We start from the raw sequence: 25,161 nt of genomic DNA on the forward strand, positions 1-25,161 counted from the left end.
CTGTCTGGGGCATTGTAACACTGAAGAAGTCTTGCCAAAGGATTTTTCATCGGGTACATGACTGGTATGCCTGTAATTAATCCTGTGCCACTCCATTATTGAACTAGCTGCCTTCTGGATCTCTTTCAAACAGAAGAGAGGGGTTTGATCTAGCTTATTATTACTTCACTAGGTTTGCTGCTGGATAGTCTACTCCAGCTGCTGCAGGTTAGCAATGAGACACACTTAAAAAAAAAAAAAAATAGATGTCAAGGTTTGGTTTAGAAAACAATCCGAACAGGTGACTGAACGCTCATCTCAAGCTCTCAAGGCTCAATAGCTGGCTGCTTGTCTCCTGAGAACAGACGGGTGTGAAATTTCTGGTACTGTGCCTTCTACCTCCTGTCAGGTTAGAGATACAGGTACCACCTCTCCTCTCCTTCCTGTGTCTGACTGGGACAAGAATCAGATGTAAAATAAATGGAATACATTAAAAAATAAGCCTCCAATAGAGGCTTGAGGTTTGGGTCAAGGTTCAGGTCAGTTCTCCTATCTGAATCAGTTTACCCATCAAGGGACTGTCCATTAGCAGTTAATGCACCATCAGGATTTTCCTAGGAGGTCTGACAGGACAGAAGACGCATGACTGCTGGATGCAGCCACTACCTTCAGGAGCAGCCGCGCATTTAGAGCCATAAGGGATGGTTTAGAACTGTGATGGTAGCTCCTAGTCATGCCATGGACATTAGAAGAAAGGAAGATATGCAATGAACTAACTGACCTTTTCTAAATTGTAAAGGGGCTTGAGGACATTAAGATATCTTGTATCTACAGCTCTCAAATCTGCTGATGAACAAATGTTGGCCCGAGCTCACGAACTGTGTGTGTCCCTTTAATAATGCAATACCTGCAAATCACAGGGAGCCTTTAACACAGTATTAACATTTTCAGGGAAATGGCATCTTAGATTGCTTGCACTCAAAAGTTCAGAAACTTCGCTGGATCTGAAGTTCTTCAGAGAGCCACACACAGTGCTCTCACTGTAGGAGGCATTAGGTCTTGTAAGCCAGTAAGATTATGAATAAGTCCACATGCAGTGCAGTACGGTATTTCATTCAACAAAGCTTATGGAGACAGCAAGGAGTTTAGAATTAAAAGTACTTCTTCACTTCTGACTGCACACTAGAACATTACATTATCACATGCCATTAGACAACTTCTGTGTTCCACCCCAGAGCTGGCTGCATTTCAGCTGTGGGTGAAGCAATGATCCCTATATCTCCTTACCTACTCTTCCTGGCATGTTGTCGGGTTTAGTTAATAGTTATCAAGGGACTGGAGATCCTTGAATGAAAAGGTGCTACAGAGGTATTTACAGACAGCCTTGTCTTCTGGGCTATAAACACTACATGTACACCGCAAAATGCAAACAAAAAAAGCCATCCCTGCAGCAGCAAGGCTCAAAGCCAGGGTCAAGTGACTCGGGCTCCTGCTGTGAGGCTAAAATTACCAGTGTTAAACATTCCCGCTCAGGCGGGAGCCTGGGCTCTGCAACCCTGTGCGGGGGATGAGTCTCAGAGCCCAGGCTCCAGCCCAAGTGGGAACACGGCTATTTTTAGCTCCATGGCATAAGCACAAGGCAGTTTAGCTGGTGCTAAGACTCACTGCCACGGGTACTGAGGTGAGTTTTTGGCAGCGTAGATATACCCTTAATCAACGGGGGCTGCTTGAACAAATAAAAGAGCAGCTAGATGATGAGAAAAAACCAGGAGGATAACCAAGCAAGAGCCTCCCAAATGAACTAAACATCAATATTATTAGATAAGTAACATGAGGTTGTTCATTGTCAGATCCCCGGGGGATTCTAGCCCTTAACATGTAGGTATATTGTAGGGTCCATCTCAGATTCTGGGTTCAGAGCCACTGTGTCTTACATTCCCTTCCCTCTGGACTGGGTTGAGAGGATGTGGTTTATTTGTCCAGAACAGAAGGGATAATTAACATGGTGTACAAACTCCAGCTCCTGAATATTTGCTGCATGCAGAAGAAGAGACTTTTTTCAAAGCCAGCAAACTGCAAGAGAGGAAAGCAAGGCATTTACCTAATCGTGTGCTCAAAATAGATATCATCCACGGAAGCCGTGACGCAGGGGCAGCCAGCATGTCTCTCGGCTAAAAAGGAGAACAAACCGCATCAGTTACCTTCAGACAATCAGTGCACCAAATAAATGGACTTGTTCTGTTCTTGCAACTCTAGTTGCAGATTTTGAACAGACATATGGAACTCTGGTCTCTGCAGATCCACATTGTCCAGTGTGTGTAGGACACAAGATTTCCTCTATGTTGAGGGTCACCACAGGTTGCATGGAGAAGATGCCCATTTGTACTTCCCTTAATCAAAGGCTGTATGTGTTTAACATCGGCCAGCATACAGATTACCTGTCTGATCTTTCCAGTCAACAGACATACTGATCCCAGTACACTAACTGATCAAATTAATGGAGCAGTTTTCTTAGCTGATTTTCCCCCTAAATCTGTCAAACATATTGTAACAGTTAAACCAATTGTACATTCTACTAAACAGAGATAAATTAGATTAGATTTTTAAAAAAATTATATCCGTGTGTCCTCAAGTCTCCCTCCACATTCTTGTCTGTTGCTAGGATGTCTATTTATCTTGTAAGCAATTGGTGGGTAGTTTATATTTTAAAGACATCCTAGCTATACCTTGGAAACTGCCTTATCTCCTGTGGCTAGAAGATCTCCAAGAGCGTGGGTTCTATAAATACAAATACCTACCTCTTATATGGTGCTTTTCGTCAGCAGACCTTAAACAGCTTCACAAGCGTGAGTGTATTTAGCCTCAAAACACCCTTGTGAGGTCGGGAAGTGCCATTATCCCCATTTTTACAGATGGGGAACTAAAGCACCGAAAGATTAAGTGACTTGCCTAAGGTCACACGGAAAGTCTGTGGCAGAACAGTGAATTGAACCTGGGACTTCCAAGTCCTAGCCTACTTCCCTAATCACTGGCCCATCCTCCCTCTAAAGCTTTCTTGGAAGTGCAATCCCCAAACTGGAAACCCAATTAAGGACAACATCATGTATCAAGCTCTTGCCAACATTTTATTTTAAATCCCAATGCCTATTTGGTTTTTACAACCTCATTTGATAAGGAAACGTGACAGCGGGCAAAGGCCCTGGGTACCAAGTTGCAGCTAGAAGCTATACTTAGGGCCCTACCAAATTCACGGCCATGAAAAACGCGTCATGGACTGTGAAATCTGGTCTTTTGTGTGTTTTTACCCTATACTGTACAGATTTCACAGAGGAGACCAGCGTTTCTCAAATTTGGGGTCCTGACCCAAAAGGGAGTTGCAGGGGGGGCATCACAAAGTTATTTGGGGGGGGGAGGGGGTTGGGGAATTGCCACCCTGACTTCCGCACTGCCTTCAGAGCCGGGCAGCTGGAAAGCAGCAGCTGTTGGCTGGGCGCCCAGCTCTGCAGTTAGCAGCGCAGTCGTATGGGTGGCAATACTCTGCCGTGCCATCCTGACTTCTGCGCTGCTGCTGGCGGCGGCTCTGCCTGGATCCCGGCCACAATAATCTTACGACCCCTCCCAAACTCCTTTTCGGGTCAGGACGCCTACAGTGACAACAGCATGACATTTCAGATTTAAATAGCTGAAATCATGACATTTACCATTTTAAAAATCCTAGGACTGCGAAATTGACCAAAATGGAGGGTGAGTTTGGTAGTTATGCTGTATGTAACCACAGATAACCCTTGAAAACATGGTACCGCAAGATGCGTGGTGACACAGCCCTAGCAAGCGCTGCGTGAACACCATGCTGTGACAGCACCTACAGCTGGACACTGCAGACAGCTAATCTACAGGACTATTACATCTGAGTCTCTCATACACACGGGGGGACAATGTCACCATTTGGGCCCTGCCAGCGTTACTTTTTCTAAGAGGGGGTTCTCCAACCTTTTCCTTCTGTGGACCACTTCATAAGAGCCTTCCACAGACCCACTTCCCAGACCACAAGGAAGAACTCAAACTGTGGCATCAGAGTCTTAATCCTAGAGCAGAGTTTCATTACAGTAAATTGCACAATTGTGTTATCTTTGAGAGAGCTCTCAGATCTACCCACCCACCTCTTAAGAAGCAGGATCCTCTTCCATGCTAATCCTACTGGGATCTCACTTCTTCAGTTTCTGGGGACTCCTGTGAGAGCAGTTTGCCAGGATTTCCCTCACCATCTCACTGATGCTTTGTTCTGAATTGCACCCCAGCTCACCTTCATATTTGATCCCCCAGTAATTTGAAAACCCTTTCATTTAAGGACTAGATCTGTCATCCCCTTTTATTTGCTTCCCCTCCACATTTAAGTTTTCCTGTTTGTTTTCCCCCTTTGTTGTCATGTTAAGATATGGTTGTCAACCATATGTCCCATAGTGTGAACACACTCATATACATAACCCTGTTCTATGGGGACAGAACTGCTGTACCTGACAAGGTTATTGATTCATCTAGTTTAGCGTCCTCCCCTTGGCCCCAGTTCAGCAAAACACTTCAGCAGATGAGAGTAATCCCACCCCTCACCACCAAAGCACTACTAGCATGTGCTAAAGTCCCCTGGTTTCAATGGCACACACTTAACCGTTCTGCTGAATTGGTGTCGTAGGATTGGGATGCGGGCAGTCTCGCCTAGTGGTTAGACCAGGAGTCTGCTCTGAGGTTGGCACTCATGCTCTTGAGCCACTACAGACGGCTTGACAAGCACACTCCTGCATTAGCCAGGAAATGGACTGGACCTTTTAATAGCAGGAACACATCTGCTAGCTAGTTTTTACCAATGCTGTTCCTACATATTCTCTTTATAGGTCACGTTTCCTCTGTTAATACTTGATCAGATGAAATTCCTGTAGCAGAGGCTGTACTCTTAGCTCTCTATTATATTTTAGCCTGTCCCTTTTCAGAGGTATCCTGTCCACAACAACTTCCATCCCGACAGTTTGAGCTCTTATGACCTCATCAGATGGGCAGAGAGGAGAGGGAGCTGGAGGGGGGGGGGGGGGAGATCCCACAGAATGGGGGACCCCATGACTCATTTGAAGACAAGCCATGGAGATGGTACCATGGTGGTGTCCCATCGACGTTCAGACCAAGCACTGAACAGATCACTATTGAGGTACCTGGGAATAGAAATCTGTGACAAGGTTACATCCTTTATTCAGGGATGTTCTCTAGTCTCTATAGAGAAATGAGGGGGTACATCAGCTGATTTCATGGCCAACAGGAAGGCGGGCGAGTTCTATGGAGAATGGAGGTGAGTGAAAGAAAACAAGGGTCAGGCAGTGCACAAAAAACGTGGTTTGGATCAGAACTGGCCTGGCCTACCTTACAAGCAGCCCTGAAGCCCCGAGCTAGCCCAGCGGATGCCAGTGTTGCCGGATGTCCAGTTGAAAGGGGCCCAGTACACAGTGTCCGATCGCATGTACTGACTAGACACCAAAAGTCCAGCTACCACAGGTCAGGGGGCCAAGGGAGGAGGGGCTGGGTCATCAACCCCCCTGTTCAACTGAGGGCACCTCCTACCTGCATCTCGTGGGCAGGCAGGCTCCTGTCCTAGCCCTGAGCAGAGGAAGCCCAGCTGGTTGGGGGAAGGGATCGAGCGAGGAGGAAGGGGGAGGGGAGAGAGCAGTGAGTGATGGGGGCAGGGCCTCGGGGAAAGAAGTGGGGTGGCGGGAGGTTCCGGCTCTCCTGCTGTAGCGTCCGGTTTTCAGAAATTAGCAAGTTGGCAGCCTTAGGGCGTAGCTCCTGGTGGGCGGCCAAACTCCGCGGCGCAGCTCCGCTTACCAGAAAGACAGGCTGTGGTGTCAATCCACTTCAGCAGCTGCCCGATGCTCAGCTCACCGCGGTGGTTTGTGTGGCATGGCAGCACCAGCTGGCTCATCTGCACCTCGGTGGGATTGCGATACCGCTCCCTGCTCTCCATGCCCAGCGCTGGATCGGCCAGGTCCCCAGCAGGCAGTGCAGACCCTGAGCCCTATTGGGGAGAACACACTGGAACTCAGCTCCTGGGGCAGCAAGCAGGGGCCGGCTGCAGCCTGCCCCACGCCACAGCCCCACACAGGTGTGCAAAGGGGCAGGAAGGGCTCATGGCCAACTCAGGCAAGGTGCTTTGGAGAGAAGGACTCTCCCACACCCCATTGATAGAAGCAGCGTCTGCTTGCCCCTTAAGGCTCAGGGCTGGAAAGGCCCCATGCCATCAGCTTGCAAGGCTTGGGGCTAAGAAATAGCCCCCTACTGTAAAGCATTTGGGGGAGACACAGCAGGAACGCATGCAACAGTCCAGGTTAAAAAAATATTTTTTTTAAAAAGCAAGATTCCCTTTTCCCATTAGCCTCGGGGGAGGAGAGAACCACACACTTTGCTCAGCTAGAATGCAAAGATAGGGAGTGTCAAAGGAGGCCCAGGGTGGTAAGCCCTCAATTCCCCAGCGACACTGAAATTTCATGGAACTGAGCATCTAACTCGTTAAAATCCCTCCCAAAGCATGGCTGTTATCAGAAGAACGCCTGTGTAAAAGTGGCACCTTCTTACATGTGTATCACTTACCTGACTGGCAAAAAAGCCGTTTCTCCTTTCTGGTTAGCACAGCAGAACCAGCCCAGATAGGGAGGGTGGGCAGCATTCGGTTCTGCCTTGGGCATCATTATTTATCATCTATACAACACCAAGAAAGGGGCCACTTGGTGCTCAGCCCCAAAGAGCTCGCAGCCAGGGTGGGCAGAATTGCCAGCCAAGTTCCAAATGAATCTTCACTCCTGGAGATGGGGCTAAGCCAGGCCACAAACTGGGTCTGGACCCATACTGCCCCAAAGTTTGGGGTGCAGTGGTGACTGGGGAGGTTTTGGTTCTGGCTCACCTTTTGCTATCAGGCAGGAATTGGAAACAGTGCTGGGCAGAAAATACTCTCTTCTTTCTCCCTTGGAAAATCTCAACAATGAAAACCAAAATATTTTGATTCAAATGACACCTTGTGGCTGCTGTAGTCCCAAGGTAGGCCAGGGCCAGGGGCTCCTGACAAACTTCCTCCCCTCACCAAGAGCAGAGAAAGTAGTGCATTGTGGAAGGTATAGTCCAGCCAGAGAGTTTAATCCCACGAAAGAGAATGGGAGGATAAGGCAGCTGGGACTACAACTCCCATGAGGCACCACAATGCCATTTTTAAATCAAAATATTTCAGTTACCAGCCAAAATATTTCAGTTTTCAGTATAGCATGAAATATAAATTCTCCACAGAAAGCCAACACTTTTCAAAAGAAAAAAATCATTTATTCAAAGACCCAATTTTCTGTTAAAAACAGTTTAGATGGAAAATTTTCCACCAGCCTGCTTTTAAATCAGAAAGAGCACAGCATGGTTTTCAGATCACGGCCTGTTTGCAGGGCTGGCCACTCTAGTACTCTCTGAACACTATCAGATCAAATACAGACCCCACGTTACCATGCCCATCTACAGTCAGACTGATAGGAACAGCAACAACTCCTGCAGTAGTTTATTCCACATACTATGTACCATATTTGAGCCTTGGGCTCTTTGAAACAGGATACATTCCACATCTTTAATAAATAAAAGAGAAAATAGCAACACACTAATCTACTTCTCAGAACTCAGTGTTTTACTAGCCAGATTATCCATAGATCTGGACCTGTCTACTTCTCCATTTGTCCGGCTGTTTTGGCTTTATGCAAATTGAACATCTCTGACTCATGAAGCCAAATTTGTTCCTGAGTGCAACTCCAAGTAAAGGGACACTAACCTAAAAAATAAATAAAAAGTTTAGAGAGTGAGGGGGTGGGGAGGGGGGAGAAGCATATTTATTTTAGTTTGCTTTGTGGATGCACAGTAGTTTGTACCTATCCAGTTTCATAGCTTCCCCTGTAAAGTCAGTTTCCCCTGTTTCAGGGTAGCAGCCATGTTAGTCTGTATTCGCAAAAAGAAAAGGAGTATTTGTGGCACCTTAGAAACTAACCAATTTTTTTGAGCATAAGCTTTCATGAGCTAGCTGTAGCTCACAAGTACTCCTTTTCTTTTCCCCCTGTTTGAGAGTCTTTTACAAAGCAACAGGGGAGTCACCAAAAAACAAACAAAACAAACAAACAAACAATCTAAAAAAATGGAAACTGTGATTGTAAAACCACAAAAAAACAGCCAGGGAAAAGTAATTTTTTAAACTGACTGGACAACCGCGCTTTGTCCTTTTAGATCAGTGAAGTTACAGCAGGGATGAACTTGACCTCTGATGAGTAACTGACCAGACACCCGTCTAGATTTTGTTCCTCAACTTTCTTCTTCTTTCTGAGCGAGCAGCATCTCTTTATACAAAGTCCGTGCTGCAGCAGCTTCTCTTTCATACGGTCTGCAAGCAACATCTAAATGGTTTTGTTTTCAAAATTAAGCCTTTGCTGTTGAAATGTCCCTGTCCTTTTGGGCTTGGCACAGCTGAACACAGCGCAGTCTCTCAAAGCAGCTTTATCCTCCTTCCTGCTTGTCTAATAGGAGAGCTCTGTTTCCATAGCTACTCTTATACGACGTTCCAGAAATGGTTCAATTCTCAGGTTAGAGATTACAATGTGTGTCAAGTACATTTGTATTAAAAATATCACACCGTCACCCATGAACTGGATTCCAGGTCCTCCACTAGCCACAGAGCACTGTAGGATCGCTGCATTCCGTGGAATTCACGGGCCAGAAGTGTTACACGCCAGGAGGAGCTCCGTTTTCATTAACTCTTGCGGAGTCTTTTTAAAATCAAACCTGCTAGTCCATTTTGTGACTTCCCAACCGCCCCATGCTGGCAACGTGCCAGAAGACTATTTTTAGAAGTCAGCCTTGAAGTTACAAACCAGCCAATGGTGGTTCAAGATCTGCGATGGAGAGTAAGCAGTATGTGTCTCTGCGGAGACTCCTCCTTTTGACGGGCTCTTTGTTTTGCTAGACCTATAGGAAATAAACTGATGGTACCTATTGGTTTAAGAATGAATTTCCTCGTCCCACACTAACTCTCACACTGATATAGCACTGGCCTGTCCAGGTATATTATGGAGAAGTTATGCCTTTGGTATTGGCTACAGTCAGAAGTATGACACAAGGCTAGGACCAATGGCCTGCTCCTGCTTGACAACGCCTCTGTTCCTGACATCTATGCAATCCACAATCACATGGCATTATCTGTTGTGCCAGAAGAGAAGAATACCTCTGATTAAATTACAGCATGCTGCACAGGACAAGGTTTATGAGTAGCCACAGAGCCCCGGCAGTCTGCAGGATTATTCCAATAGTGAGCAGGGAAGCTGGATGCCATTGCAACAGAAAATACAAGATCATCTCAGTGGCCACACTATTTATTAAGCATTTTTATGACCTTTAGCGACCGGCAGAATGGAAGCTCAAACCAGACTCCAAGGTTCAAAACCCTCCCAAACTTCAGTTCACATTCCCCCAGCCCTCGAGTCCCATTGGTCATTCTGTACTCCTGGCACGCAGCCAGTGCCAAAAGCAAAAAGTTCCACCAAAAAAAAAAAAAGCGCCACGAGACAGGTCGTTCTTGCTTTATTTCTGGTCCTTCTGAAGCAGGAAGCATTGGGAATCTCAACCAGCCGGGTCATGGGAGATTTCCAGACTCAAGAGCTTTTTGAAGAGAATCTAGGTCAGGCTTTTCAGACTCAGTTGCCTAAAGTTAGGTACAGGAATAAGTGGCCTGATTGTCAGCGATGCTGAGTACCTGCAGCACCCCTTTGAAATCAGTGCAAGTCATGGGTGCTCAGAGCCTTTGGAAGAAGAACAAGAAAGAGTCAGGCCACTTATTCCAGTGCCTCACTTTATGCTCTTGAGCTTGAAAACTCTAACCCATGTATTTAAGTGCCTAAATATGGAGCCAGCTACTGAATGTTAGGCCCTCAACTTTGAAAATTCTGGCCACAAACTTTTGGAGGCTTCTGTGAACTGCTGCCTACAAGGTAAACTCAGCAGTTACCTTGGCTCTGCTTTGGTGAACAAAACATTTATACAGATTGAAGTTTGCTACTTGATCATTTATAATCCTCTTGTTTTGGTTTGGATGGACTCAGCCTTAGACTTGTATGGAGAAAGCTATTCTTTAGGCAAGTCATACCCTGGGATGTATTTGCAACATACAGATTTTCAAAATGACTGCCCCATAGAGTGACTAGATGTCCCGATTTTCTAGGGACAGTCACGATTTTTGGGTCTTTTTCTTATATAGGCTCCTATTATCCCCCACCCCCGTCCCGATTTTTCACACTTGCTGTCTGATCACCCTACTGCCCCATCCTAAAACTATCTAGCGTCTGGGCTTCAACCCCTCCCCCTAAAAGCCTCAGATATTTACACTTACAAATAAGATCTCCCTCTCCTCCACATCTCCCAAAAGATAATTTTGCTTTTTGGGCCCTAACAGATCAACATAGCTCCATTTGAACCTAGTCTTCTGGTGGTTGGATTTTTGTACCTCTCAGCTCCTGCAAACCTTGAGCTGGCCTTTCCTTGAACGCCAGCAGGTTTGTCCCTTAACAGCGGAAAGCGAAGATGTACACAGAACACAGCCTCTTTCATTTAAAGAATGAAGTTGCTAACCTGGAAGCCTACAAGATGCAAGACACACACACAAAATAGAGCGAAGGACACACATACACAAGACCAATGGGATTCAGATTTAGAACATGCCACCAGGCGTGCAAGTGAATTGGGGAAAGACAGCAGCAGCTGATTTCAGGGGCAGGCAGTTTGTTTCTGCCTGGAAGGGACATAACAAGTCTCTCCCATCACTGCTCTAACTAGGCTACTGCGCACAGCCATCACCATGCCCTGCTTGGGCGAATGCATGTGACTTTTCTGACTCCTGCCGCTGCACGCTTTCTCCACCAGTGCAGCAGAAGGTACATGAGAAAAGAGCCCACTGAAGGTGTACCGGGGAAAGCAGGAAGAGAGCAGAAGAAGGGTAGTAGTGTGGGAACAGGAGAACAGCACATAAGTGGGGCATAGCTCTTCCCCCTACTTCCTGGCTCACTGAATATATCCCTGAATGCACCACTCAGGTGACATGGCTTGCAGTGAGACTTCTGGTTATTGAATTGCCACATTCTGCCTACGTGTGTGTGTGTGTATGGGTGTGTACACACACACACACACACACACACACACACACACACACATATATAGGCAGAATGTGGCAATATCTAAACGTATGCGTCACACTTCCCTCATTTTACCCACCATACTATTCTTACCCCTAAAGTATTTCATAACTCAGGGCTACTACATTGTCAGAGGTTTATCTGGTCCAACCCTCAAATACTTTCTGCTAATGGTCCCGGTGCTTGAGAGACAGACAGATTAGAGCAGCGGTTTTCAAACTTTTTGTATTGGGGACTCCTTTCCACACAGCAAGCCTCTGAGTCTGACGCCTCCCCTTATAAATTAAAAACGGGGGGGTTAATTTAATGGGGGCTCAGAGCTGTCAGCCGCATGGAGCTGAAGCTCATGACCGCCATGTAACAACCTTGTAATCCCCGAGAGGTCACAACCCCCCATTTGAGGGATACATACGCTCTCAACTGGAAAATCCTCAAAAATAAACCCTCTCTCTAAAATAATGGTGCCCTCCTCCCCAAATAGGGAGACTGCTGGGGCTGAGTCAGTCTCTCTCTCTCTCACACACACACACACAAATTAAATCCAAGGTCTGATTAAGTCTTGTTGTGCAGCTAGTAGCTAAAGGAGTCAAAAGAGAAGCAATGATCCATGAAACTTCCATGCTCGTCACCAATCTTGTATCAGTGTCACCATGAGCTTGCTGCAATAGCCAGGCTGCTCTGTGGTCTAGGGCAGTACTTCTCAAGCAATCTGATGTGGGGGACTGGCAACTTTTTCCCCCCCAATGTGTGCGCAGACCGGCAGCCGATGGCTCGCGGACCGGCACTGGTCCACTACTTTGAGCAGCACTGGTCTAGGGAGAACAGTTCCTCCAAAAGAACATGCCATGCCCCTGAAAAACTCCAAGTGCAGGATTCACCAGAACTCCCTGGGACTAGGAATGAGGCTTTTGCTCACTGGAAGGAGCTTCACTCATTACAGTGTACTCCTATCTGCATATATGTAAATTAGTTACTAGATAACATGCTGGGAAATAGTGCTCAAGAACACAGCATTATTCCTTGGATTTGTAGGACCAAGGTAACTTAGTGTGCACTGCAAATATCTTACTTGGGCTGCTCTTCACACCAGCTGATAACAGTTACCTAGCACAAGCCATCACGCTCCAAAATTATGTGTCACCAAAAGAGCGCTTATAGAAATTAGAGTACAGGCTTGTTTGCTCTGTGCTCACATCTGTTATCCTGGTGATCGACTTTGGATCAGACCCTGCCTTTCATGGAAAGAGTCCCAATTGATTTTAGTGGGCATTGGATCAAGTCCAGTACAAAATTACTGACCACTCAATCTGAAAGCCAGTCACACCATATTCAGAGTGTAGTACCCAATTACTGAACATGTGAGAGTTGCTGGCTTTTCTGGGCATCAGGGTAGCACCACTGGCTCTAGTGACAGGATGGCCAAGGAAAACACCCTCATCCTAGTTTACGCTAGGAGTTATGTTTTATATGGGATTTACTGAGGGATAGTGAACGTGGAACACCCACCTCAAGGGCCTCTTTTCAGAGTAGAGCTACACTCAGCACACTGAGATTTGCAGCAGAAGGCAATGTGCAAATGGTGATCAATGTAAAATCCTAGCACATCTTCTCAGCAAAGGTAATTTCTGCTAACTGGCAGGCCAGTAAAGTTCCATTGTGATCGAAGTTCGCTGCCACGAAAATACACAAGACATTCATTCTACCCTTGCCATGGCGTTGTGGAAAAAAACAGCAAAGAACATTTCTGCTGTAGATCTGTAAACTCGATCGCAATTCTTACCCCAATGATCATCGTGGGCTGCCACACCGCTAAGAGAAGAAGCGGGGCACCATACAGATTGTTGCGTGAATGGCAAGAAAGCCTGGGATGAGCTGTTTCCCTAAAGCAGTGGTTCCCAAACTGGGGTTCATGAACCCCTGGGGGTTCGCGAAATGTTACAGGGGGTTCTCAGGGGAAAATTCCCTAATGGCAGACAGAGCTGTCCCTAGGGACCTGGGGCAGCATGGGGCCAGCAGCCCGGAGCCCCTGGACTTCCAAGAGCTAATCAGATCAAAACAAGCATATCTAGCACAATGAGGAGATTTAAACTTCAAGACTCCTCATAAGAAATGGAAAGGGAGGTGGATTTTTTTTTTGCCATTTTTAAAATTAAATAGGCTGCTAGTGTTGTTTTTAAATTATGACGACAATCAAGTTTAAGTTTTGTTGTACTGTGTGTTGTTTGCCTGGACTGCTCAAGACCTGAATGCTTGTGTAGGAGGAACTCCGAGTTGGCTTCTTAAATACCTTCATGCTGTTTCACATCTGATACTCCTTGATGAAACATAGGAGCCCTTATAACAGGGTTATTCAAAGTGATACAAGGTACAAAAGTGAGATCTTGGAAGAGTGTTGCCATTTTCATAATGTAATAAAAATACTGTAATGGTAAATAATAATTAATTATAAATAGTGTGTAATAAGCATGTCATAAAAACAAATTTTATATTTCCAAGATCACTGCTTTTATAATTTATACTCAGGTAAAGTAGAAAATCCCTGGAAGTATTCATTTTTAGGAGGTGGTTTGCGAGACTTGACCTTTTAGTGAAAGGGGTTCACAGGTTGTTAAAGTTTGGGAACCACTGCCCTAAAGAGATGGGAGAGGTTTGAAGGAAAGTATATAGCGAAGTTCAGATACATACCAGATAAACCAAGAAGTAGCTGGAGACTTGTCTGAAGCCCTGTCCTACAATACAATGTTTCTTGTGACCCAAAACGGCTTTCATGAGATGATCTTGGAAGGGATTTCAAGAAGCAGGTTGGTGCTGGAGGGATGCGTGGAGGGGGCTTGGCATGGCCGATTCTCTGCCTTTGAACAGCCATTTTTTATTAACCCAACACCCCACCTTCACAGGCTTAAAGTGACCAGAAATCAGACCTTGGAAAAACATTGTAGGACATAAAAAACATTTGGAATGGTGCGTAGGGCTTTAGTTCACACTTTAGATTACTTATAGATTACTATTAAGCAATGGAGACACTGTCTCCCCCCGCACAGGTGGGGAATATGCTGCCTCCATACACATAATACTTAGTCCTGTACGGCCCCAGAGAATGAGAATCAAAAGGCTTGTGGTAAGATAGCACTCCACCACTAGAGTCAGCTGATCACCATATGACAGGGGTATTAACCCTTATTAGAGCAACAGGAGGCAACTGGGAAGTGAGCGATCTTCATTATATGAGGACTAGCTCCAGAGATTATATGAAAAAAAAAAAAAAATCCAGTGAGTAGCTTCCTTTAAGGCAAAGTGCTCTCTCTTAATGAGCCAAGGAACAAGGCAAAACTACCGGGTACAGATACAGTATTTACATTCAGCTGCACTTCCCTGGAGAGGTTTAGATTCTTCAGGCACAAGTGATGAGTCCATGGAGTTCTACAGCAACATTACTACAGCCCCACAGGGATGCGCACCTGAGGCAGCCTGTAGTTGGCGAGCCTTGGGTTGGGGGAATACAGAGTGGTCAGCTCATTTCCACATTCTTTCTTGTAGCTCCCAAATGACTGTCAGAAGCTGGCATTTAGAGCAGCATCTCGGAGACTGATCTCTGCCAGGGAAGGCATGAGCAACATCAGGGTGGTGGAGGGACTGGTAGGAGAGCTGTTTGTGATCTACGGACCAGTATAAAAAGTTGAGAGAGAGTCCCAAGTGAAAATAACCCAGCAAGAAAGAAGCAGCAGCAGCAGCCCCTGCTCATATATTTGAAAGAGATTAACAAACTACACTGCCGTTTTCTTTGGAGGAGAGGGTAGAAGAGATTCCTTCCAATCAGTGTTATAAGGTAACCTGTGAAAGATACATGAGCACTGAGCCAAGCCAAGCCATCTGTAGCAAGTGTTTCCACTAACTGGGTGTCCAGCATGTTTGGTTATAAAGGAATAAGGAATCTAAAAACCACATCACATATGAGAAAACTTGACCAAGCTCAGATCTTTATGTTCCAAGTAATAGCAGGACTTTCAGTGCAGAAGTCCCAGAATGATTGCATCCCAGGATATCCACAGCAAACTTTGAACTACATCCAACTCCCTCTTCCTGACTTCACATACCAAAACACTTTCGGCGTTAAGACTTGAGCTGCTGTTGTAACACACAAATAACTTGAGACCCCATTCAGGATTGGCATCCCATTGTGCTAGGAGCTCAGACTTGAAGGTAAACAGTCAGGTGGAAAGTTCCCCCCTCCAGATTTTTTTGGGGAGGGCGGGGGGGAAGGAGAGGAGGATTTAGTGCTTCTTTCTGGCCTTGATTTAGTTTTCTTTCAAGCAGCTTCTTCATTGAAGAGGTCTGAACTGCTTGCCCCACAATAGCTCCTTTGCTTTGGAGGAAAGGGCCAAGATTTTCAGAAGTGGACTAGTGATTTTGGGTGCCCAACTTGAGACAGAGGCCTGACTTTCAGAGCATGGGAGGCTCAGCACCTTCTGGGGAAGAAAAGCCAAAAAAACCCACACAAAAACACACACCTAGGGCTATCGAGCGATTAAAAAAAAATTAATTACAATTAATCGTACTGTTAAATAATAGAATACCATTTAAATATTTTTGTATGTTTTCTACATTTTCAAATATATTGATTTCAATTACAACACACAATACAAAGTGTACAGTGCTCACTTTATTTTTGATTATAAATATTTGCACCATAAAAAAAATTGTATTTCAATTCATCCAATATAAGTACTGTAGTCCAATCTCTTTATCGTGGAAGTGCAACTTACAAACGTAGAATTATGTGCAAAAAAACCTGCATTCAAAAAAACAAAAACAAACAAACAATGTAAAATTTTAGAGCCTGCACGTCCACTCAGTCCTACTTCTTGTTCAGCCAATAGCTCAGACAAACAAGTTTGTTTACATTTGCAGGAGATAATGCTACCCGCTTCTTGTTTACAATGTCACCTGAAAGTGAGAACAGGCGTTCACATGGCACTGTTGTAGCCAGCGTCACAAGATATTGACATGCCAGATGCGCTTAAGATTCATATATCCCTTCATGCTTCCACCGCCATTCCAGGGGTCATGCATTCATGCTGATGATGGGTTCTGCTCGATAACGATCCAAAGCAGTGCAGACCTATGCATGTTCGTTTTCATCATTGGAGTCAGTTGCCAACAGCAGAAGGTTGATTTTTCTTTTTTGGTGGTTCAAGGTCTGTAGTTTCCACATCAGAGTGTTGGTCTTTTAAAACTTCTGAAAACATGCTCTATGCCTCGTCCATCTCAGATTTTGGAAGGCACTTCAGATTCTTAAACTTTGGGTCGAGTGATATAGCTATCTTTAGAAATCTCACTTTGGTACCTTCTTTGCATTTTGTCAAATCTGCAGCGAAAGTGTTCTTAAAATGCACAATATGTGCTGGGTCATCATCCGAGACTTCTATAACATGAAATATGTCCTCTAGAATGGTGGCCAAAGCATGAAGGGGCATACGATGTTTAGCATATCTGGCATGCAAATACCTTGAAATGCTGGCTACAAAAGTGCCATTCAAATGCCTGCTCTCACTTTCTGGTGACAAGATAAACAAGAAGCGGGCAGCATTATCTCCTGAAAATCTAAACAGCCTTGTTTGTCTGAGCGATTGGCTGAACAAGAAGTAGGACTGTGTGGACTTGTAGGCTCTGAAGTTTAACATTGCTTTGTTTTTGAGTGCAGTTATGTAACAACAAAAATCTACATTTGTAAGTTGCCACTTTCACAACAAAGAGACTGCACTACAGTACTTGTATAAGGTGAATTGAAAAATACTATTTCTTTTGTTTATCATTTTCAGTGCAAATATTTGTAATCAAAATAATATACACTTGGATTTCAATTACAACACAGAATAAAATATATGTGAAAATGTAGGAAAACATCTAAAATATTTAATAAATTTCAGTTGGTATTCTATTGTTTAACAGTGTAATTAAAACTGTGATTAATTTTTTTGAGTTAATCATGTGAGTTAACTGCAATTAAATCAACAGCCCTAAAAAAAAAAATACCCTTTTAAAGGGGCACTCTAAAACCACTAGTGTCTTCTGAAAGCCCTGGTTGGCATACTATGCAAACACTCGGGTAAATCCTGAAAAGCAAGGAGAGACCAAAACGAACAAGGCAATTTGGAGAGGGGTAAAGGCACTTCTAAGTTACCTACTCAATGTTTTAAAAAGCTGGTGGCTCAAGGAAGACGTGCAGAAAATGTACCTTTCCCTGCCTGGTTAGGATTAATTCTAACCAAGGTTTTGATCAGTTTTCAGAAGATAGGTTTTTGTTTACTTGCCCTTCAGGAAGGGAAAGATAATGACACTAATAAACGACTATTCAATCTGAACAATAAGAGCAAGAGAAGTGACAAGCAGTTAACTAGACAGGCGCTATAATTAAGACCATGCCAGTGGCGGGGGCTGATTCCCTCCCAGCCCCAGGAAGGTAGGAATCAGGAGCTACAGCAAAATGTCTAAGTACTGGAAATTAGGCTTTAAAAATAAAGTATACTTTTTAACATAACGAAGACAGAAACTTGTCATCCCTCAGTTGTCACATTAAATTGGCCTCGTTCACATTTATTTAGCCACACAGAAAGGAATTAAGGGATAGGTGCTTATTGCTCCAGTTTCCTACAAGGAATTTGTTAAAAGGTTTAATCTTTTAAAGAGAGACACAACACACGGTCTCCGCCTTTAATCGGTTCCATGCTCCCAAAATGAGCAGATCCAGCTGGAGGACGGGATCCTGCCCTACCCAGGGGTAGAGTGATGGACGGGGTGATCAGAAGAGGTAGAAGCTTCCAACAAAGCACACACTCAGACGTAGACAGTTCAGTAACACTCATTTTTAAAAAGGACTGCAATAGCACCAGAGACATTTAAAGCCACTGAAGAAAACACACTGCAAGAGGGATGGGTCCCCCGCCCACCATCTCCAAGTTCTAGCCTGGGCTGGTTCAGGCCAGCAATCCTGAGCATGTGCGAGATTGATTTAATATTCACCGTACACACTGAGGAGTCACTGCACAGCTGCATGCCTGCAGGGATTGTTGTTCTTTTCTAACATGCCTTGGGTAGCATGCGGCGTGCTGGACTCTGGGTCGGCCGAGGCAGCATGCTTAGTCCTGGAAAAGGGCAGGAGAGAGAAGCACTGATGTTAGCTGTGCTAAGGGCACTGGTATCGAGGTCAGCTCATCTGGTCCTCGCAGCACCAACTCCCAGGGCTCAAACGTGAGTCCAGGCACCCAAAAATGGTCCAGCAACGAATGCGGTGAGCGGTGCTGCCCCAATGGATAGGTGGGGGGTGGCCTTTCCCTCTGCTCCCCCCCCAAGGAACAGTGGGTTTGGTACCCAGGCCCCACAGATCTCAGGTATCTACCAGCACAGCTTCACACCTCCCTTGCAGGCAGAGGAGCCAGAGCTTCCATTTTACAGGGTCTCCCACAGTGAAGGAGGCCTATAGTGATGAGTTCACACAATCTAAGGTGCTGTTAATTCCTGAGCAGACCACCCACAGGGCTGAAGAAAGTGGGTTACATTTCATAAGCACTTTAGTCACATCAGAGCCCAAGTCCCAATGGGACTTTGTGAGGAGCAGTGATAGGGCCCTAAGTTAACAGGACAGGTGGCTTCCTCACTCCGTTTCAGGCACTTGGCTGCACCAGCTTGGGGACAGGTTAGCCAAGAAACACCTGAGCAGAAACCACCCAGGCCTTCCAACAGTGACCAATGCCAGATGCTTCAGAGGGAATGAACAGAACAGGACAATCATCAAGTGATCCATCGCCCGTCATCAAGTCCCAGCTTCTGGCACTCAGAGGTTTAGGGACATCGCAGAACATGGGGTTGGATTCTGACCATCAGGGCTAATAGCCATTGATTGGCCTATCCTCCCTGAACGTATCAAATTCCTTTTTTAAATTCTTTTATAGTTTTGGCCTTTGCAATGAGTTCCACAGGTTGATGGTGTGTTGTTGAAGTCTTGAAGTGTTGAAGTCTTTCCTTTTGTTTGCTTTAAACCTGCTGCCTACTAATTCCACTGGGTGACTCCTAGTTCTTGTGTTATGTGAAGAGATAAATAACATTTCCTTATTCACTTTCTCTACACGAGTCATGATTCTGTAGATCTCTGTCATCCTGCTCCCCCTGAAGCATCTCCTTTCTAAGGTGAACAGTCCAAGTCTTTTTAATCTCTCTCCCCCCAATCTGGAAGCAGTTCCATTTCCCTAATCATTTTTGTTGCCCTTCTCTGTACTTTTCCCAATTCTAACATATTTTTTGAAATGGGGCAACCAGAACTGCCTGCAGTATTCAGCCCTATAATAAAGTTGGCACCGGCTTTCACAGAGCCCCTGCCAAGTCCCAACCACAGATAAACTCCCCTAGCGGCAGTCAGCTACAGAGGGTTGGAAGTGAGGCAAAACCAGGGGGTGCTAAACCCATAGGTAGGACAGTGCTGCCCCTGCCAGGAACAGCTGCCACAGGCTATTGCTCCACTTCCTCCTCTCAAAGCTCCGGGGCTGTCAGACTTTGGCATCAGCTGCGAAGCCACTAAATGGAAACAGCAGTTTCAGCTCATGAAACATCAGTAATTCCCAGGCCTGGTGTTTGTGTGACTGACTGAGCAGCCCCCTTTGTGTACAGCACTAAGCCAGGCTGCTCTGGGCGCAGCACAGAGACAAATCCAAGTTGCACCCATTGAGCTCTTCAAGGGTTTCCTACTGAACATGCCTCATTAAAGCTGCAGGCCTTCCAGCAGCTCTGCGCATTGCTGTTTAAGAACCTCTCCTAATAGGGGCTTGTAATTCAGTGTTGGGAGCTTGCCTGAAGCTCGCACACACAAGAGACCAGTGTTCGGAGTTAAATCTCTTCAGAAAGGATGTTCTGTTTTCCACTATTCTAGACAGAGACACTGGATTGACTCCAGAAGGGATGTATAATGCGGTGCAAGTTACACATGACTGAGTCTAAAAGAACCTGTGGCTTTCATCCTGAGGAGCCAGAAAAGAGGGGGTGTAGCAGGAAAACATTTTCTCGTGCTCTGCTGCTGTTTAGGTAGCTTCCCCTCACCCAACACTTTAAGGTAAGTTGGTATAACTTGCATACTGATGAAGGCATAAATAGGTTTAAGGGAGTATAACTGATCAAGAGTGATGCATGGGGTCACACCACCACTCAAATTTGACCCAGCCACCCTTCCGTCATAGCGAGCAGCAGTGCCAGGATGAGCAGCTGGTCCCAGTGGATCCACAGCATGGCCAGTCTCTCTGCAGGGAGTTGTCTGAATGGCTGTTATTCACATTAGAAGATAAGGGCCCAGTGCTGGGTCAATCCAGCCCTGCCGCCAGGTGCTATCGTATAATACGAACAATTAACGTCACAGGGTGATGGAGGAGATGAAGGACCCACAATTCAAGTCCTCACAGAGTGTCAATCAGATTACTTCTCCAGCAGTTGCAAATATTCTTAGTTATATCAACACTCCAGCAGGCACTGAGCAGACGGAGGTATTTGGGAAGTACTTATTGTCCGGTTATTCCAGCATTAAATGGGTAAGGGAAACTGAGGGGGCAGGAGGTTCCACATTAAAGGAGAGGAAAAAAAAAAAAAAAGTAGTCAGTCATGGCTTAGGAGTTTTCTGGTCAGTGGAAACCACAACAGGAGAACTGAACTATGCTATTATCATCTCAACAGCTGGGATGCACTCAGCTTTGACAGAATATTCCAGGGTGTCAAGAACTGCAAAGAAAGTGCCTAGGTTATGTACATTAATTTACACTCTGGAGACCCGGAAATATTAACAAGATGGAAGGGTATTTTTAGACTATTCGGCTATTGAAACTAAGCAAGGAAGTGTCTGTCCTCATTAAAATCTTCACTCTCACTCAACTGTCACATTTTTAAAGCTGTTGACTGATGCAGCCTTTAGCGGTCACCATGGCAACAAGATACATTACCTAGGCGATGATGCTCTTATGCTGTCACCCCTTGAGTGACCCAGTTCTACAAAAAAAAAAAAAAAAAAAAAAAAAAACCACCTTCAAGTGGAATTTTTTCTTGGCTTCTGCCATGTTCAGTTTCTGTGCTGCTGAAGGCGTAATGAGCCTACATGCCTCCAACATGCCAGCAAGATCAAAACCAGGACAGCTGGTGGGAGAGAGAGAAGATTCCAGAATATCTCCACAAATAAGGATTACACTGGATTAAGTGCAATTTGGAGGTGGTGACGATTTATCTGTGGGTAAGTCGAGAGCTGGCTACTCGGGAAGCTATTATTCCAATCAGCCGTTTTAGCACACACACTCAATCTCCTGAAAATTCACAACATAGGTTCGCTGGTTAGTTTCTTGTTGGAAAAATGTGTTGTCCAGTCAGGAAGCAGAAACAATACCACCTGACCAATCGCAACCCCAGCCGAGAGGAGACTGCTATTTGTTTTGGAAACCTACTGGCTGAGCAGACTGTGGAGTGGGTGCTCCGGTTGGCAGAGAAGGACAGGGACGACCGCTCCATCGCCCTGCTCCTCCTTTAACCCGTGGTGGTGCAGGAGAAGACATCATTTCACCTTTGTTATGTACAGAGCTTTGAGAACTGTGCGGACGGCATGCAGGTGGTGACTGTACCTTTAAGGTCTGGAACATGCTTGGTTGGATGTATAATCCACACAAGGAGAATGTGGGTCTTTGTTCCCCTCTTGTGGCTGGCCCACCAAAAAGGATCACGAGCTGCTACTGCTTGTTGCTCTGAGGCAGAGTCACGGTTAGGTGAAGTGCTAGAAGCTTGTGCTTTTAGCACTGTGAGGACTGGGCTCAAGATCACCCCAAAGGGGGTCAGTTACAGGTATTTCACACTGAGTTACTTGGAGACCGAGCTGGAAACAGAGTGGGTCAGACGTGACTTGTGAACAAAGACCATCCCGGTGCTGACCATTCACTTCTGTTGCTCGTCTCCAAGTAGTCATGGCACCTGGACTGCAAAAGGCACGATTCGGCTGACTGGAATCTGGAAAAACAACATCCCTCCCCCTCTTAAACTCCCTTCATGGCTTTCTCCCAGAGCCAGTGCCTTCGCCTCCTCCCCCCCCCGGTCACAAGCCCCCCTCCATCTTTTAATCTCACTGCTCTAAATCCTACCATACCTTACTCTAGCTCCTCTCATTTTACTCTTCTCTCATCCAGCGGAGATTTGGTGACCCTTACAGGAGATGAGTTTGTTAGGTCTCTGATCCATCTCTCATCACAAACCAACCACCCCACTTTGCACTAACTGAGAAAAACTGCATGGGCCACAGAGATTGAACTGCTACCCTACCCAGAGGGGAAGTCTGTCCCTCCTTCAGTTCAAATGCTGTTCCCCGCCCCTCCCCCTCCCTCCATCATGTCCTGCCTTTCATGGCTCCCTCTGCCAGCACTGTGAGCAGACTGAAGATCTGCTGGGCCAGCGGGAGAAAAGCTGCACGGGACTCTGGGACGCTGAGCAGCCTGCAGAAGATGCACCGTCATCCTGAATGCCTCTCAGCAGATGTCACTTGCGAGGCAGGACAGGAGGACGGGCAAAACTTAGGGTTGCCAACTTTGGTTGGATGAATGCCTGGAGATTTCATCACATGACATAATCTTTAGTTAAAGATCAATCTTTCATTCCTGGAGACTCCAGAACAACCCTGGAGGGTTGGCAAACCTTGGCAAAAGCAGCTGACTGCAGGAGGCCCCCTTCCTTTGATAGGATACATCCAGAGACAGGCTGGCCTCATTTCCCAGCTTCCTTTCTGAAAGATACTCCGTCTCTTTACCTCAGCCCGACCCCCATGCCGCCAACTCTCATGCCAACTCTCCCCACCCCCTTCAGGCTCCTCACCGGAGCTCTCTCCTATCCCTCAGGAGAGCTCCCTTCCAGCTGCTGGTCCGGCCTTGCTGGGGCAAGCCAGAAGGAAAAGTGCCACCTACGAAGTCAAACACTTTCCTACCGCACCCTGGGATTTTCTCTGAAGTCTCCCATCCAAGTTCCGAGCAGGTCCAGTCCTGCTTAGTTTAAGGAGTTCAAGCAGATTGCAACATGATTGCGGTCATTTATATCCATTCCAGAGTGAGGCCACACCCACATACCAGCTCCTAAGCCGGAGCTATCCTCAGCCTGCTAACTGCTCAATATAAAAGTGGCCGAGCTTCTATGCACTGCCTGTTTCCAGGCCGGTCAATTATTGCCACGGGATTGTCCCTTCTTGGCTCCTTTCTATGCAGCCTAGTTCAAGGTAACGGTGCTCAGGAGAGACCGGTGCCGAGGCAGAGTGGAGACTGAGAAACAGGGTGTGGCGAGCGTGGGGGCGCTAGGTGGGGATTGTTGATCTGTACCCAGAGGTGAGGTTTATTCAGAGCATTTCGGAGATGGAATGGTGGAACGTCAGAGCAGAGCAGATAGACCCAGCAGACTCCCTCCCAGGCAGGAGGGTAGTGACTGCAAGCCAGTAAAGCTGAATGGGTCTAAACCAGCAAACAGCAAAGCATCATGGGGGCACTCTTAGGGCTTGTCAACATGGAGAAGTTCACCAGCAGTACTAGGCGATGGGATTTTAATGCTATATGTAGTTATCCTGGTGTAACTCCCCATGTGGACACATCTGAAATAAGGGACCTTTGGGGTTTGTTATTATTTATCTGTGTTATTGTTCCGAGGAGCCCCAGTCATGGACCAGAACCCCATTGTGCTAGGCACTGTACAAACAGAAGAGACGTGCCCCAAAGAGTGTACAGAGTGTAAGACAAGAGACAGACAAACAGGGGAGTACAGGGAGTCAACGTAATAGGCAAGGTCTCAGCACACCAGCAACCTAACTCTTGTCAATTTTTTTGTAGGCCTGGCAAAGGATGAAAAGACTTCACACCTAGGCCCTGTAACAAAAGCCAGTGAATACGAGGGTAATTGGCCTCAAGCACACACTGAGGGGGCAGGGCTTTGAGAAAAGGGAATTTCCTTACTGAGGGGTGGAGGGAGTAGAAAGACAGGAAGGAAGAAAGACCTCACTAGCAAATGAACAAAAAAAAGTGCTCTTATATTTGAGTTAACACTATTTTTTCTGCAGTGAAGACAAGGCTGGATTCCAAGAGCACATTGGCCTCCTAAAAGAGCTTAAGTCTGGTCTTTTCTTTTCCTGCAACTGCAGAAGGAAGCCCATCTAACTAAGGCCTGGGCTACATTTCAAAGTTAGAACAACTAGCTACGTTGCTCAGGGCAGTGAAAAATTGTGCCATCATTACGGTGACCTAAGCCAAGCCCCACTGTGCTGCAGGTACGTTGACAGAAGAATTCTTCCATCAGTCAAGCTACTGCCTCTCAAAACTACATCAATGGGACACACACACACACACACACACACCTTCTGTCAATGTAGGAAGTATCTACACTATGGGGCTACATCGGCACAGCTGTATCCATAGTATATAGTGAAGTGTAAGGTTAGTCTCCACTAGCTACGCATGGCTCTGTTGTTGTTTTCACAGCAGTTTCTCTAACACTTTGTTGCGTTTACGAATAAATCCCGCTTGTTTTTAAAAAGTGGTTGGTTGCTATCTCATGGTCACAGGCGCCTGAAGAGAAGAGAGACAGATATCCACTCAGACCTGTGCAGTACTAAGTGGCTAGCACAGGCGGGATGCTGTATCCATATCCTGGTCTAAAAGTGGGAGAAGTGCAAAATCTCAGTCCCAAGACAGGTAAAGGCATGAGGGCTGACAGCTGAGGGGATGCATGAAGAGAGGCCAGAGATGCAATCAGCTCCATAATCCTGACACGGGTTTTGCACCAATATAGCCAAGCACCTTCCACCCCTAGCTAGGTCACTTTGCTTATTCGTGTAGGTGACCAATGGCACATCACCATATGGCATCCTTTCTGCTCCCTGTTTAGATGACAAATGTGAATAGGGGAGCCAGTAAAT

At 46.0% G+C, this 25,161-nt stretch overlaps 1 protein-coding gene across 1 annotated transcript in view; it reads right to left on the minus strand.

Annotated features, from left to right (window-relative positions):
• Window positions 1-25,161, minus strand: part of ACOT11 (acyl-CoA thioesterase 11) — a 63,114-nt gene that overhangs the window by 32,843 nt on the left and 5,110 nt on the right. The window contains exons 2-3 of the mRNA XM_077824081.1: window positions 5,845-6,034; window positions 2,081-2,150 (exon numbers count right to left, since the gene is read on the minus strand). Of these exons, the coding sequence (XP_077680207.1) occupies window positions 2,081-2,150; window positions 5,845-5,983 (209 nt within the window). The 5' untranslated portion in view covers window positions 5,984-6,034. The remainder of the gene's footprint in view (window positions 1-2,080; window positions 2,151-5,844; window positions 6,035-25,161) is intronic.

The sequence above is a fragment of the Eretmochelys imbricata genome, chromosome 8 (assembly GCF_965152235.1).
Source record: "Eretmochelys imbricata isolate rEreImb1 chromosome 8, rEreImb1.hap1, whole genome shotgun sequence".
Classification (NCBI taxonomy): domain Eukaryota; kingdom Metazoa; phylum Chordata; order Testudines; family Cheloniidae; genus Eretmochelys; species Eretmochelys imbricata.